The 16,347-nt window shown below is 38.2% G+C and overlaps 1 protein-coding gene across 1 annotated transcript; it reads left to right on the forward strand.

Moving 5' to 3' along the window:
* Positions 1 to 798: 798 nt before the first annotated feature.
* Positions 799 to 6,549, forward strand: LOC148730549 (collagen triple helix repeat-containing protein 1-like). Its single transcript, XM_088762301.1, is given in 4 exon segments — positions 799 to 944; positions 4,902 to 5,168; positions 5,170 to 5,277; positions 5,496 to 6,549. Coding segments are annotated over 4 exon segments (864 nt in total). The 5' UTR covers positions 799 to 815; the 3' UTR covers positions 5,856 to 6,549.
* The last annotated feature ends 9,798 nt before the right edge of the window (positions 6,550 to 16,347 follow it).

A 16,347-nucleotide genomic window follows, 5' to 3' on the forward strand; every position in this document is an offset into this window, starting at 1 on the left:
CAGCCAGATCTGTGATTATCAATCTGCTAAATTCATTGTTTTCGAAGCACTTGGGACTGCTCTATATATTTAACTAGAAGGCAGTCATAGGCCATTGCAATAGTTTTCGAGAAAACGACCACCAGCCACTTCTGGTGAGGACTGGCTACAAACATTTTTCGAATTACAACACGGTTATCTGTGATATTAATAACGAGCTAGGTCAAACTAACTTAATCACCTATAGCTATTTCCTCATTCAGACACATTATTGTTTCAGTTAAACAAGATACTTGGTAAGGCACGTCTGCAATGTGCACCTGATGATCAAAACACATTCATGAACGGAGTTTAAGGATTAAAACTATGATCTCGCCTCAGAGTCAATCTAACGCACGGCGTTTAAAACGTTTAAGAATTGATGCAGACTACGTGAAACCGTCCAAAGACCAAACCAAGATCATGTCACACAGCATATCAAATGTCTCTTCCTCCTTAATACGTCACGTTTGATAAGAAGTGGAAACTTAACCACGTCGCCCAGATGTTGAGAGTAGTTTCTCTAAACTTATGGGGATTATTTGTCAATACGTGCTTGACCAATGAACGCGACAAGGATATCAGAATTAAGTTTTTTACCCGTGTGTGATTTCAAGTAGTTTCAGACTTCCCGTTATCATTTAGCTCTGTCGCTTCCTTAATTAAGTTCTCGATTTAGCCTGGTAACTAACAGTTTACATTTCAAGGAAATTCTGTAGGATATAAAAATGCACACACATTGGAAGATTTTATAGCGAACATAAAGTATTCAAGCAAAGTAACCATCCGGGCCTAGTATGACGAAGCTTCTGATAGTCGCAGCTTTGTTATTTTTCTTACCCAAACCAGGAGTAAGTTCAATGGGAACAACTACCAGTCCTCAACAACAGAATCCTCAGGCTGACGCTGACAAAGAGCCATGTCAGGTAAACTTTGTGCTTTATTCTAGTAGCTCTCAAGAGCGATTGAGACTCACGCGAATTAATTAAATCTTATGCTCTTGCGCTGAAACTATTATTTCTCACGCATTTAAGGTTTCTGATTAAATTCTGATTACATATAATGAACTCCTTGTTTCCTTTGTGCTCGCTTCGAACATTTTCTAACAGCGGGAAGTCTCGCTCAGAATAATGAAATGTACGTCTTAGCAACTAATTTATTTTTTACTAATACATTTTACAGGGGAGCATGGCCCCATATCCCCACCAACAGGAAAGTAATCCCTGCGGTGTCGCAATCGAATGCTATGCGGTCCAAATCCTCACTCTTTGCCACCAACTATACTTTAGAGCTCCTGAAAATAAAAAACCAGGAACTAAAAAAGTAAATTACCACTCATGTCTGCCAAGCTGAGTGCAAGAAAAATCGTTCATCCGTCATTAGCTTCAGAAAATTTGTTGAAAGATAGTCTCATAAACATTTACATTTTTATCACAGTGAGTTGCCTTGCCATTGAAAACTAAACAGGGGTCAATCTTCGTAGATTAATCCTCGATGGAAAGAAACAGTACACAAAAGATCGTAGTGAAAGTCATTTTATTAGAGTCTGTGTGCCAAACCAGCACTGTTCTTCTTTTAAAAGTTTCATGCCTTTTTTTCATCTGCGTTCTCTGACAAGCGTCAGATGGTGACATATACCAGTTTCATTCAAAAAATGTTTCAAAGTTTGCTTGAACATCTTTTAAATTACAGTTTTCATTATACGCAAATAAAGTAATATTCGGTGAAGCCTCTTTCTTCAATAAACAGTACCCCTGTTTTCTATACTACCAATTCGCTGAATGATCGTTCTGTTTATGGAGGATTTTGCTGGACAGTGCCTGCTATTGCCACTGCGCACTCCATCTACGCATATGCCATTGTCGTGCATGCTCGGGTGTAAAAACTCGTCTCCCGTAATGATCACGCAAGAGACTAACCGCAGTGAAAGGGATGTTTAAGCCTATAATTTACGGGTCAAATTGGTTTAATTGGTTAAAACCGGAAAAGAAAATTTATTGGACCATTGGCCCCCATAAAAAAAAAAAACAAGAGGAAAATGAGAAATAATATTTTACCCATTGACTTCAATCAAACAGCACTTTACGGACATACCATAGAGTAGACATGATATTTACTGGGCTGTGGAAAGGTCAAATTTTCACTAGGCCTTACTTGAAGTAATATAGTTCGGGTTTCACTTTATAGCCATAGTTCGCATCGCACCTAAGAATCGGAATGTCGTTGATTCAAAATCTATTCCGTCGCTTCTAAGACTTTGATATCCATTATTTTCCAAACAGAGTATTCGATGGCATATTCACTCTTCATTTTGAGCCCCACAAGTCAGAAAGGAACGGAAAATCCTATCTGAAAATTTTTTAAAGTCGGCTGCGTGGACTTCACTTTAATCATTTTCCGGTTGTGATCGCATTAGTACTACTTAGCCTGGGGAGGTAGGGGGAAAGCCTCTCTCACAAGAGACAATCGCGCTGCATGGGTGTCAATGTGTTTACTCATAGGGGAAGTGTTAGGAAAGCTTGAGCAAAATGTGACGACAAACGAATGAGTTGCCAGTAATCGATCCTTGTGTTTGCGCAATGATTTCCGGGACCACCACGGGGCAAGCATGGCATTCATTCTTTATTCACACTTATTCTACTAAAAAATACAACAACGAGAAAGAGAAAAAGTAGAAAAAAAAAGAAGAGAGTTCTAACTATACACGAGTGTACACAAAGCAGTGGAAAGAGTGTGTAGTAGCCAAAGGAGCCAAGCTTTCGAGTTGGCTACTACGAGCATCCCGCTAGAAAGAAATTATACGAGAGAGGTTATCGCTCTTTAGCCGCTGTTTTATCAGAAATTGATTCGGGTCACGTTGATACAATGGAAGCGTAAGTTTTTGTTTGAACAGCTACGAAATATGTAGTAAAAAATCGACCGATAAACTTTTCACCATGCGCAAGGTATATTGCGACATCCTTGAGGGTATCGAAATTTCGAAATATTAGATATGAATCGCCAAGAAACAACTAGTTTAAGCCTTTTCAGTTTTGTTAAATTGTGTTGTGTACCTCTAACTATATTTAATACAAAAGAGCGCTGAAACAGCTACCTCAGATCAACACGAGATTGAAATTGTGTGCTTGAGCATTAAATATCATCGTAATACGCTGAAGTAATTAAACACCTACATTGCTTAATTATTAGTTGTGATCTATAAGAACGAACCAGCGACGATAATCGGCTAAAAACTGAACCTTTTCTTCTGCGATGATGGGTAGGTACAAATGGGTCTCTTAAGGAGCGATACACAACTGAATTTATGTCTACAGGGATTACTGTAGAAGGGGCTGCTGAGGTTAAGGGATGTTTTAAATGTAATAGAACAAGATGCGATCTTTGTCGCAATTTTCTTGGTTGAATCGAATTCACTTTAAAAGTTTTCAAACAAGCAAAAGTTACAAGATACGATCGAAACTTTCCTCTGATTCTAAGAACATCATTTATTTGGCTTCGTGCAAGAAATGTTGCCTACAATACACTGGTTCCACAACAAATGACTTTAGAGTTAGATTTCGCAACCATAAGTCTGCTATGGTCACTAAGAAAAAGACTTGTGAAGTAGCGGTACATTTCAACAAAACCACATGATTTAAGCAATGAATTGATCAAGTGCAGACGACCGTAAACAATTCAGGTAACATCGAGAAACTTTTAATTACCTAAGATGCATATTGGAGCGCACAGTTGTTCTTTCTGGCACCTTTCAGCCTGAATAAGCGCCAGGAATTTCACTCCAAAAAAAGAATGAACTATGATTAATGTGATTATAATTATGAGAATTTTTTCAAATTGTTCGGGCTTGTGACACTGCTAAAATATTTAACAACACAGGCCAATAATTACTGAAAAACAATAGCAATTCCGCGTACGATGCCCAAATCAAAATCAAAATTGTTAATCGTGCTACCTATGATCAAAACTGAAAAGAAAATCTATTGGACAATTGGTTCCCATAGAAAAACAAGATCAAATGAGAAATGATATTTTACACATTAACTTCAATCAAACAGCACTTTACGGACATACCATAGTGTAACCATGATATTTAATTTGCCGGGCTGTGGAAACGACAAATTGTCACTGGGCCTCAATTACTTAAAGTAAAGGCTGATACAATACTATAAAGTAGTATAGCTCGGGTTTCACTTTATAGCCATAATTCGCATCGCATCGAAGAATCGGAATGTCGTTGCCTGGGAAACTTATTCCGTCGCTTCTAAGACTTTGATATCCATTATTTTTCGAACAGAGTATTCGATAGCATATTCACTTTTCATTTTGAGCTCCAGAAGGTCTATCGAGGTCGGAAAGGAACGGAAAATCCGACCTTAAAATTTTGAAAGTCGGCCGCATGGACTTCAGTTTAATCAGTTGTTGTGATCGCATTAGTACTACTTAGCATGGGGAGGTTGGGGGAAAGCCTCTCTCACACAAGGCAATCGCACTACCCGGTTGCCAATGTGTTTTCTCACAGGGGAGGTGTTAGGACATCTTGAATAAATTGTGATGACAAATTTAAAAAAACCTGAAATAGCTTAGAAAACGTGTGATGACCCCTTTTTTATGGCACCGAACAACAGTTAGACCTCTACAAACACACAGTTAATTTTCCATTCAGTGCAAAAACTGTTTTGCCAGGATTTATGATTGTGTAAGTGAGAGTGATCAGTATTAAGCATTAAGTATTTTATTTTATTCTATGATTTTATTTTATAAAATCCCCTGATGAGTGAGCAATCACGAAATAGGTTTGTAGGGATGAAAGCGTAGTCTTTGTAATTTTTCTAACTCAACACTCAATCTAGCGAGTCGATCCGATTACCTTTTTTCCTTTCCAGAAATCCATCTTTGCTCGGGGATTTTCAGGGATTCCAGGATCCAATGGCATACCAGGAATGCCGGGAATTCCTGGGTCCCCGGGGTTGCAAGGACAACAGGGAAAAGATGGAGCCAAGGGAGAGCCTGGTGTCAAGGGACCGAGAGGCATGACAGGGACAAGAGGAGAAAAAGGAAATCAAGGGTCACGTGGTAAAAATGGCGCACCTGGAATGATGGGAATAAAAGGAAATAAAGGCAATGAAGGGTCACGTGGCAGCGGTGGACCGCTGAGAGGGAGAGAAAGGAGAAAGTGTGAATAGTGCAGTGTCACAGACCAACTGGAAACAGTGTGTGTGGAAAAATATGAATGATGGCAGAGATAGTGGAAAGATCAAGGTATAGAAATATCTAGAAGATGCCATAAAAATATTTGGGAGTTGGATTAAATAAACATTTTTAAAATTTTAAAATGGAAGTCAACAAAATTAATTTGTATTCAATTCTGTGCTTCATAGCAGGGAGGAAAAGTACAAAGTCATTGAATTCTTCCCTAATGTGTACCATTGTTATAAAAGCTTTTTGCACTGATACTGTCTTCTTGCCATTTGTTCCAGGATTGCTCATTCAACAAGCTGCAGTCTGATACAGCCATTAAAGTCTCATTCCAAGGAAATATGAGAGTCCAAGGCACTTCAAGTAAATGCAACCGGTGGTTCTTCAAGTTTAATGGAAATGAATGCAGTGGACCAATGACAATTGAGGCTGCTGTGTACAACTATTGGCCGTCTGGGAATCCAGATCTGCTTCACCACAGATCATTTGAGGGATGTTGTGAAAACATCCCACAAGGCAGGGTTACTGTGGAGTTATGGGTAGGAAAGTGTCCCAGTGGTCATACACAGGGTGATGCCAATACTGGATGGGTATCAGTATCCCGAATAATGATCGAGGAAGTCTCTAGAGCCCAGTCCTAATTACTCCTGTCGTTTTCATGCAAGGAACGGTGAAGACTATTCCATTTCGTTTTTTCCGTCATCCTGGCTCTCAAGATTTTCTCCAAGAGCTATAATTGGGACTAATTATAGACCAATTATGGCCCTTGTTTTCTCCTATTATCGAAGTCCCGAAGTAAATAATATATTCTTTTATGTCGCTTAAAATGTTTTCTCTGAACATGTCCCCTACTTTTCGCGTGAATGAGATATAAGATAACTTCGTTTTAGTAACAGAGTTAACAAGGTTGCTGATCTCTTTTCAGTCGCGTGCTAGACTTCGCCGAGATGGAGGGACTAATCGTAGTCTATAATTTACAAGTTTTCACCAAAGTGGAGGTGGTAGATGTTAAACGAGCTGTGAAGGGGTGGAGTAAATATCCACTCTAAAATTGAAAAGTTGTTTTAGTATAGCACAAAAAGATGAATTTAACTCGTTTATTCCTGCAACGGTTACGATATTTTCGGGCGCAAATTTCGTGTGCGTTTCCAAGAGGTGAATATCAAAAAATAATCGGAACTTGAGTAGTCAATCAGAGCGCGCCCTAAACGCTAGTCTCGGTAAATACCAATAGCAATTATATTATTATCATCATTGTCATTAACAGTACTATTATTGTCATTAATGTTATTATCAAAGAATTCTTTTAAATAAAAGTTAATCGTGCTCGAACATCCTGCAGGTACAAAGCTAGGTCATATTTCAGCCATTATTCATTGACCAGCCGGCTAGATCAACTGACATGTATTGGTGGTTCCGTTTAATGATAAGAACTTACCTCAAATAATTTGTCAAACTTAACATAAAGTGTGCTATCAACCTCTTGAAGGCTAGATTTTGAACAGAAGCGCGGGGTCACTATGCTAAGTTTAGAAAGACAAGTTGACCATGGAATACATGTAACTTGTTGTTGTATCAGCCAAATCTGTAGTTATTACTCGGCTAAATCCAATACTTTCGTAACGCTGAGAAATTCGATATATGTTTTACGTAGAGATAACTTCTCTAATTCCAAAGAAGGCCTAGGCCACAGTGAAAATTAACAAAGAAATTAAAACTTGTCCTCTCTAATGAACACCAGCTAGCTAGGGTCAGATAAATCATGGCGGCAATTTTGGGCATAATGCTATGGTCAAAGTATCGAGCATAACGCCGGGATGATGACTTGACTTCATTTACAGTTAACTGTAGCCTGAGAATGTCAATGGTAAACCTGGCCTGCTTTTCTTCTTTCCACTCTAGAAATTTGATGCAGTAAAACGTTGTGTTCTGAGCTCTGGTAGACCTTTATTGTTAGCAAGGGGGAGGCGATCAGCTTTAAAAACTCTCCACGGTGGCCAATAAAGTCAACTGATCAAACCAATTATCTTGCAATACCCCTTACTGATACAGCCCCAGGTTTCTTTAGAAAACTACCCACTTTCAACATCTCAGGACTTGCCCGCTTTTATCCTGCGCGTTTTTCAAATTACAGCACTGTTATCTGTGATATTAACACTGAAGGTGGTAAAACTAATGCTATCCCTTATCTCCTCAATCAAACTGGTTATTGTTCCAGTTTTATTAGATACTCAGCAAGCCAACTTATTAGGACCTTAGTAGGGAAACAAGCACGCCTGAACAAGCACGCCTGAACAAGCACGCTGAGTGCAAGGCACCACATAAGAGCTGGATCAAGCAGGGACGATGGGGGGCTGTAGCCCCCTCCCCCTTAGAACAAAAAGTTGGGGGAAACAACCCTCTCTCCACGTTTTGGTGCCCAAATATCGCTTAAAATTTCCAAAGTATTTAGTCTCGTGATTTTTTTCACAAATTCTTATATCAGCATCGTGCTTGTCAAAATAATATGTTGTAAAACATTTTTTGAACAGCTCCGCAGTTCAACTGCAGCAATTTCCGTTAAACTGGACAGCATATCTATAGGAAATTTGGGAGCGAAATCGAATGCTAAGCTGAAAGATTTTAGGATATACTATTTTAGAATCTGTCTTGAATACGTGAACACTATAATCGACCGGAGTTTAAAACAATGTTGGGACGCTAGTAGGAAAGTACCTTAAGCAAACTCGTCAAGCGGAAGGCGCGAAGAGCCTTGGATCACATAGTTCAAAGATTTTTCTTTAATGTATCATACTTAGCTTCTGCAACGTCTGGTTTCTCTTGCTGATTCATTCAAACTCTAAAGTCTTACTCCAATTCAACTTCAACCCCTGACTTTTGACTTCATGATAACTCCAAATACAACTTATCACTATCAATGGAAAGCTAGACGCTTATATTCTCACTTGGTTGTGTTCTCTTAACTTTGAAGGTTGACACCACACCTGTGATTTTTGCGAGATAGTGGCATATATGACCGTGTGATAAGCAATCTACCGCATCAGAGGCTTAAATCAGTGATAAACTCCACGATCAGAAAACAATCACTGATGCTAACCTTACCTAAGAGAATATTAACAGTTCCAAGTTTCTTGCCTTACGCTGATAGCTAGGCGTTGTTAATCAAGCTTGTTCGGTTAAGATGGCTGGAAATTGGCCGAGTTCTTTTTTCGCATTTCTATGAACGGAGACAAAGTCGAGGTCTATAAAAATGCGAAAAAAGAACCCGGCCAATATCCAGCCATCTTGACCGAACAAGCTTGGTTAATAAAGGATTTATTATATAGCAAAAATATTTCGCTTTATTGTTTACTTCGAGAGCCGAGAAAGAGAGCCAACTGTGTTTGTAGCACAACAAACGCACGAGAGTTGTTTCTGTTTTCTTTGTTGTGACTATCTTTTGCGGCTTTTTGCGTTTCCATCGCCAAAATTCTCCAAGAATTACGAAAGTAGTTCTAATTCTATTCTTTTTTGTGTTTTTTTTTTGTTTGTTTTTTCATGCGCGGGATCAATGCAGGCAATCCCGAGGGGGCAACATGGCCCCATCCTGCCTGCTCGGATAGCCAATCAGAACACAGGATTCGCTTCATGTGGCCCACGGGCGCTGTGAACGATGTAATAATTAGTTCTTATTAACCGAGCAGAAGGTCTGTTTGGGAGAATCTTGACCGAGGTCGCCACTACAGACCGAACGTAGTGATGTCTGTACCAGCGACCGAGGTCAAGATTCTCCCATACAGACCGACCTAGCTCGGTTAATAAGATGTTTATCATATGGCCGTGTCTTATATGCCAGTTTTTTACCTTTTTTTTTCTAGACAGGTCTAGATGCCGGTCTAGATGGGAAAATCTAGACCGCTTTCAATATTGACTTCAGCCAATCAAATTCGTGAGTTAGGTAGTTCCCAGTCCTTGTGAGACACAGTCATACAATAAAGCAGCTTATTGCCTTATCTAGATAAAACACATAAGTTAATGATAATTGTAGAAATATCATAGTTGAGAACGGATCAACAAGAACCATAAAAAATAGCATCTTTAATTTGAACTACGCAACACAAATATGCAATTTGTATCATTAACAGGTTTTGAAGATGAAATTCTACCACACCGCCTCATGATAATAGTTGAACAAACAGAAGGTGTTTAAAAAAAGTTGTCCAATTTCAGAATTGATCCTGAATACATGAGTATCGAAATCGACCAAAGTACAAATAAATATGATATCAGACGCTTCAGGTCTGCTGCTTGCCTCAACACCTAAGTGACATAAGGACTTGACCACTTTTATCCCACCGCACATTGCAAACTACAACATTCTTAATTGTGAATAACAAGTCAAACTAACCTGAGTGTGCCATCACCCGGCCTGTTTCCTCAATTAAACACATTATTAAATCACATGAATAGATTTTGAAGATGAAATATATTTACACCGCGACGGTGTGGAATCTAACACGCGATGTTTTATACTATTAATTTAGAATTCATCAAAAAAAATACATGAAAAGACAAATGAACATCATAGCACAGACTACGTTTGAACAGAATAGGAAGATGGCTTTGGCCGTTTGTTTTCTAGAAGATTTAAATGAATTCACAGGAAACATTGGTCAGTAGGTGGTTCATTAAAGATGTTAGCTGTCTCTTCAATCAAACACATCGTCATTTAAAAGACTTGATGTAATAAGTCTTGAATTGCATTATCCAATGATCCAGTTTTTAATAATAGCAATTAATATTAAAAACTGGATCATTGGATAATGCAATTCAAGACTTTCTATTGGCTTAGCCATTATGGTATATGAGCCAATACACCATAATCTAATATCTGTACATTGTAACATATGGTTTCCTCTTACAAAATAAAGTCGAGAAGATTTGTATAATAGCTTAGGAGAGTTTTTTTTTTTTTTTAATAAAACAATTATTCCACTCGCGCTTATTGGATATGAGATGATTGTAGCCAACTCGGCGCTACGCGCCTCGCTGCCTATCATCCGTCTCATATCCAACGCGCGCTAGTGGAATAATTGTTAATTAGTGATCATTGTCATTGTCAATACTATTGTTATCATTAATGTTATTATCAAAGAAATGTTTTTAATAAACAATTACGAAGGAAGTGCTCATCCTTTACTTCAACTTGTTCATGGTGAAACATTCTGCAGGTATAAAGCATGGTGTTTCAGCCACTAATTTTCGACCGGCCGGCTAGATCGAGTGACAGATAATTGGCGTTTCCTTTAACTACTATGAACTTACCTCAAAGAAATCGTCAGACCTAACACTGACAACGAATAAAGGCTGAAAGTTCCTAAAGAGACTGTGGTGCTGCGTTGGTGGGGGTAATAGGATAATTGGTTATATCAACTAAGTTGAAATTGTAAATTGGCCACCATAACGAATAAAAAAGCTGACGTTTCGAGCGTTAGCCCTTCGTCGTTACGGTGGCCAATTTACAATTTCAACTTAGTTGATATAACCAGTTAACATACAATGTGCTATTAACTTTTAGGAATCTTGATTTTGAAATAGAGGGGGAGGGTCACTTTAGAAAATAGACCATAGAATACATGTAACTTGTTACTGTATCCGCCAGATCTGTATTTATTACTCTGATAAAACTATTACTTTCGTAGCACTGAGAAATGCATTATATATTTCACGAAGAGAAATTGGTGTTCAAAACGTTACGTGCTATTTTACAATCGCTCCAGAATACATCAATACTGTAATCGACCAGAGTATAATACAATGTTAGGACGCTAGGAGGAAACTACCTTAAGCAAACTCGTTAAGCGAAAGGCATGAAGAGTCTTGGATCACAAAGCACAAAGCTTTTCGTAATGTATCATGCTTGCTGCTTCATCGTCTAGTTTCTCTGATCAACTCAAACTCTAAACTCTTACTCCAATTCAACCTCAACTACGTTTGACTTCATTTGACTGCTGACAGCTCCAACTACAACTTATCACCATCAACCGGCAAAAGCTAAGAACTATGCGAAAATAATTGGTCAAAATATTTAATTCCCTAGGAGCTATAGGGTACCCCTGGGAAAACCCCCATTAATTAATTAGCTAACTTTGCATTGCTGCTGACAAACTGAAAGTCCATCTGCAAATTCAATCAACTGGGTTGTATTCTATATCTATCAGACTTTAAGAAAATTGAATTTTTTTAACTTTTTCTTTTCATTTCTTCCCTTACCTCTCGTTTAAGTAAAGACGACTTTTTCCGGTTTTGACAAAGTCCAAAAATTAGGGTATTTTAAAGCCCAATATCTCCGATGATCAACCACTTCTGATATTTATTCTTGTATGGGCAGTGAAAGCCATCACTGGACTTCCAAAATCGGTTAAAATTTTTGGGCAATCTATTTCATAACCCGTGCTGACGTAAAATCCACATCTACCTCCCGCTTTTTAGTCTAATCATCAAAATTTCGTACACCACATCTTTGTTTTACTAACTTAAAATAAGTTGAAATTTCCAAGAAATTTCCCAGAGAGTATCGTTTAAACATGAACGAGGAGAGAATCTTTGAATGGTGCAAATTGAGCCCTTTTTGAGAACTTTTTTTGCAGCCATATTCGGATTATTCTCGAGGAAACGCAGCGGTTGATGATCAACATCAAGGGCGCACTTAGTCGAACTTTCTGACAAATAAATCTAGGAAGAAACTCGATACTACATACACGTCTCTGCGGTGCCTCAGTTGCAACTTTGGCTTGATATCATTTTTTAGACAAATAGCCATATTATCAACAATGTACCAGATTCGATTTGCTTCGTTGCCTTGTTGAAATATTAAACGCAGACAGAGCTCTCGGAAAGATCCATCAAAATGATTGGTCTTTTACGGCGTGATACTTATCGACTTACATGATATGTGTTGGGGGCAAAAAGCTAATTTGATGCCCTAAAAGCTGATATTGATCAAAAGGACAATCCGCCGACAGAGCTGAATAACGTATGCACATGCGCTAGGTTTTGCCGCGGAAACACGGATTTTGAGTCGTTCGCATTGTTGATTTCTTATTCTGTTGCTTCGAGGCGTCGTTTTCGTTGCCGCTTTTCTTTTACAGAACAACCTACAAAAACTTGGCACACCCCTAAAAATTTTCAAAAATTAATTCTCTCCTTAAAACCTCTGGAAATAGGAAAATGCCTTCTACGGAAACAGAGTTCCACGGTTTTAGAAGTCAGCCCTTATTATTTTCCTCTAATTTCGCAAAATTTAGACCTAGAACACATGAGCCCGCCTTGTTGACCGCATACCAACTGACGTAAGCAATCATTATTCAGCTGTGTCCAATCCGCCATCTTTGATCAGATCGCGCCAGCAATTTTGTTCAGCGGTAAACTTTGACATTTATTTAGTATGTTGTGTTTCTAGTCTACAAAGTTTAAAATGTAACAAAGATATACGGCCACCAATCACGTAGCTCCATTTTCTGCCTTTAAAAGCACACACCAACCACAATTCCTCTATTCGCTCCGACGAAGGGCTAAAGCTCGAAACGTCAGCTTTTATAATCTTAACAGTGGCCAATTTACCATTTCATCTTTGTTTATAAATTGAAATTATACCAAAATATTTGACTTGTTATTTGTTAAGCTTGAGATCGTTGCTGGTCCACTGAAAAGCAAATAAGTCTGTGATATATTGCTCTCCTTTCAGCACAGGGAAAAAAAAAGAAAATGGTTAAAAAACTGACACGTTCACAGAAATCACTTACATATTGTATCCGAGGTTTACTGCATACATTTGATATGTAATCTCTTGCGGTGTACTGTCGTATCATATCTGGTCTCGGACTGCATAATTCTGGCAGCCTCTTTGCCCCGGCCACATTGTAACCGATTATAAGACTGATACTCGCTCGACCGCTGAATAATATTTCCGGCTTGATAAAGGATGGCGCAGCGTTGATCACGTAGAAGGAGGAACTAGAGAAACTAGTTTACCACGAGATCCAGTGATTCTTTAGCAACCTTCCAACATTGTATGTGTTTGGAAATCAGCAATGTTTATTTTTAGTAAAGGACAAGGATGCATCAATGTCAAAGTTATCCAATTCAGTAAAAAATGATAATAGGATCAGTTTGAAAGAATATATCTATCAGACTTTAATTCCACAGTGATAGTCACACTACCACCGACTTTCTTTGGTCGAATATCCTATCAAGACTTAAGGTTACTTCCACCTTCGCGGGTGTCCTTAGGAAAAAACTCGTACGCGCGCTACTTTCATTAAATCCTTGCAAACTACACATCAGAAGAAAGCTTACTAAATGCAAACTACGACAAAAATATAATTTAAGTGAGTTTTCCTTTTAGGAAATGTCAGGGGTCAGTAAGACCGTGATATGAATGACTATAGACAGTAGTCGAAGGGTCAAGGTAAAGAAATATCTAGAAAACTACATCAAAATTTGAGAGTTGGATAGCCCATCTCTGAAAAAGGCTCTTTTAGAAATGCTAGCGTAATAAAAATGTTTAAAAAGAGTTAAAATAGAAGTTAATTGCTGTAGAATTAATATGTATTCAATTCTGAGCCTCATAGCAGGCTGAAAAAGTACAGCGTCATTCAATTCTTCCCTATACCATTATCATCAAAGTTTTCTTTTTTTGCGCTGACACTTTCTTCTTGCCGTTTGTTCCAAGATTGCCCTTTCAACAAGTTGCAGTCTTTCACAGCCATTTAAGTCTAATTCCAGGGAAACACGAGAATCCGAGGCACTTCAAGTAAATGCAATCGGTGGTTCTTCAAGTTTAATGGTAACGAATGCAGTGGACCGATGACAATTGAGGTTGCTTTGTACAACTATGTCCATCAGGGAATCCAATTCTGCTTCATCACAGATCATTTGAGGACCCTTTGGACCATGTTTAACGAGTGCTTCCCGCTGATTTCTGTTCGTATATCCATTTAACCATTGGTTAAACATCTTTTGAAATTTAGGAACAGGTTGCAAAAGAGATCTAAACCGCTCCCTTTTGGCCTTGAGGACAGAATCAACCATCTTATTAGGGAAAATCAACGACAAGCTGTCAACCAAGATTCTCGTATGTCCGGTTGGGGTTCTCGTGCTTGGTGGTTCACTGTCAATACCATTACTGGAAGAGACACTCAGCCCCAGTTGATCAGCTCAGTTATTCATCCAGACATCATTAATAAATATTTTTGTAGCATAAACTCTGATCCTGAATATATAGCCCCTGCACCAATTGATATTCCTGACGATGCGAGGATACCTACAATACCTCTTCACGCTGTCCAACTCTTTCTTTCTAAGCTTAAGCTTGTGGCCCGGATGAGCTCCCATACTGGCTTTTTAGTGAATTTTCCCATGATCTTGCCTCTGTTGTCACCGATGTGTTTAACAGCTCGCTGCAACAACATAAAGTACCATCCTCTTGGAAGATGGCAGACATCAAGCCTATACCTGAGGAGTCTCCATTGACTTGCTTCACCCAGCTTCGGCCAATTTCTTTAACTGCTATTATCATGAGACTTTTTGGACGGTTGGTCTATAGGTTTGAACTTTCCAGTATTTTCAATGATTATATTGATTTAGCTAGATCAGTTTGCCTATCGTGGTGGCCATAACTCTACTCTACTATGGCATTAATTAAATGTCAACACACATGGTTAAAGTGGCTTGATGGTAACGCCGATTTTGTCAGAATTTTTTCCTTTGCCTTTAGTAAGGCCTTCGACTCTGTATCATACAATTCCCTCTGTAGTAAATTAAAGCAAGTTAACATTAATCCATATATTATTAATTGGCTTATTAGTTTTTTAAATCATAGAAAGCAGAGAGTTGTTGTCGATGGTCACAGTACTGAATATGTTTCTATAAATAGGGGTGTTCCTCAAGGTACAGTCCTGGGGCCGGTCTTATTTTCTATTTTTATTAACGATATCAAAGCTGTTAATACTAATGAGAATCTTCTAGTTAAATTTGCTGATGATATAACTATTAGTTTACCAATCGAGGCAAATGTAGGCTTAGCTGAATCCGAAACGGAAGTCTTATCCTTTATTGAATGGTCTGAGAAGAACTGCATGAAAGTCAACTTGACGAAAACATGGGAACTTCTTTTACGAGGAAAGACTTCCAAGACGCCTCCTGAACCACTCAAGATCATAGGGAGGAAAGAAAAACTGAAACTATTGGGTGTTACCTTTGAGCAAGCGCCAGTTAATTGGGACACTCATATTGATTATCTACTTAGTAAGGCTAGCAGTAGGTTGTATATTTTGAGAATATGTAAATATTATGGCTACCCTATTGAGAATTTGGACTTACTTTTTCAAAGTTTGATTCTTTCAGTTTTTACATATGCTATTGAGGTCTGGGAGTGTGCTTTTTATAGTAAATATTTAAGTAGAATTGATAAGCTCTTTGCCAGGTGTTATAAGCTGGGTTACTGCTTAAAGCAACACAGTATCTTGGATATCCGTTGTAACAGAGATAAGAAATTATGGCAAAGGATCTCTTCCACCAACACTGCGTTGAGCGATCTCTTACCTCCCCAGAGAACACGGCAGTTGAGAACTAGGTCGCATAATTATATTTTGCTTAAGGTTCAGACAGGCCGTTTCAAATCAGTTTTTATTAATAGATGTCTTTTCAATAGTAATTAATACCTCTTCTTTTTCCTTATTCATTCTATTCATGTTAATTGTTGCACGTCTGTATGCACAATAATTCTTAATAAAGACCTTTATTATTATTATTATTATTATTATTATTATTATTATATGGCACACAAGGATGATTTTAACTCGTTTATTCCTGTAACGAAAACAATATTTTCGGGTGCAAATCCCTCGCACGTTGTTAGGAGGTGAATACTGAAAAAATATTCGGAATTTGAGTAGCCAATCAGAGCGCACCTTCAACGCTATCCATAGTCTTGTAAATACTAACAATTATTACATTTTTATCATCATCATTGTTATCAATACTACTATTGGCATGAATGTTATTATCGAAGAAATGTTTTGAATAAATAGTTACGAAGGCAGTGCCTATCCTTAGCTTCAACTGTGTTCGTAATCAATTATTCTGCAGTTA

The sequence above is a fragment of the Stylophora pistillata genome, chromosome 5, assembly GCF_964205215.1.
Source record: "Stylophora pistillata chromosome 5, jaStyPist1.2, whole genome shotgun sequence".
NCBI classification, from domain to species: domain Eukaryota; kingdom Metazoa; phylum Cnidaria; class Anthozoa; order Scleractinia; family Pocilloporidae; genus Stylophora; species Stylophora pistillata.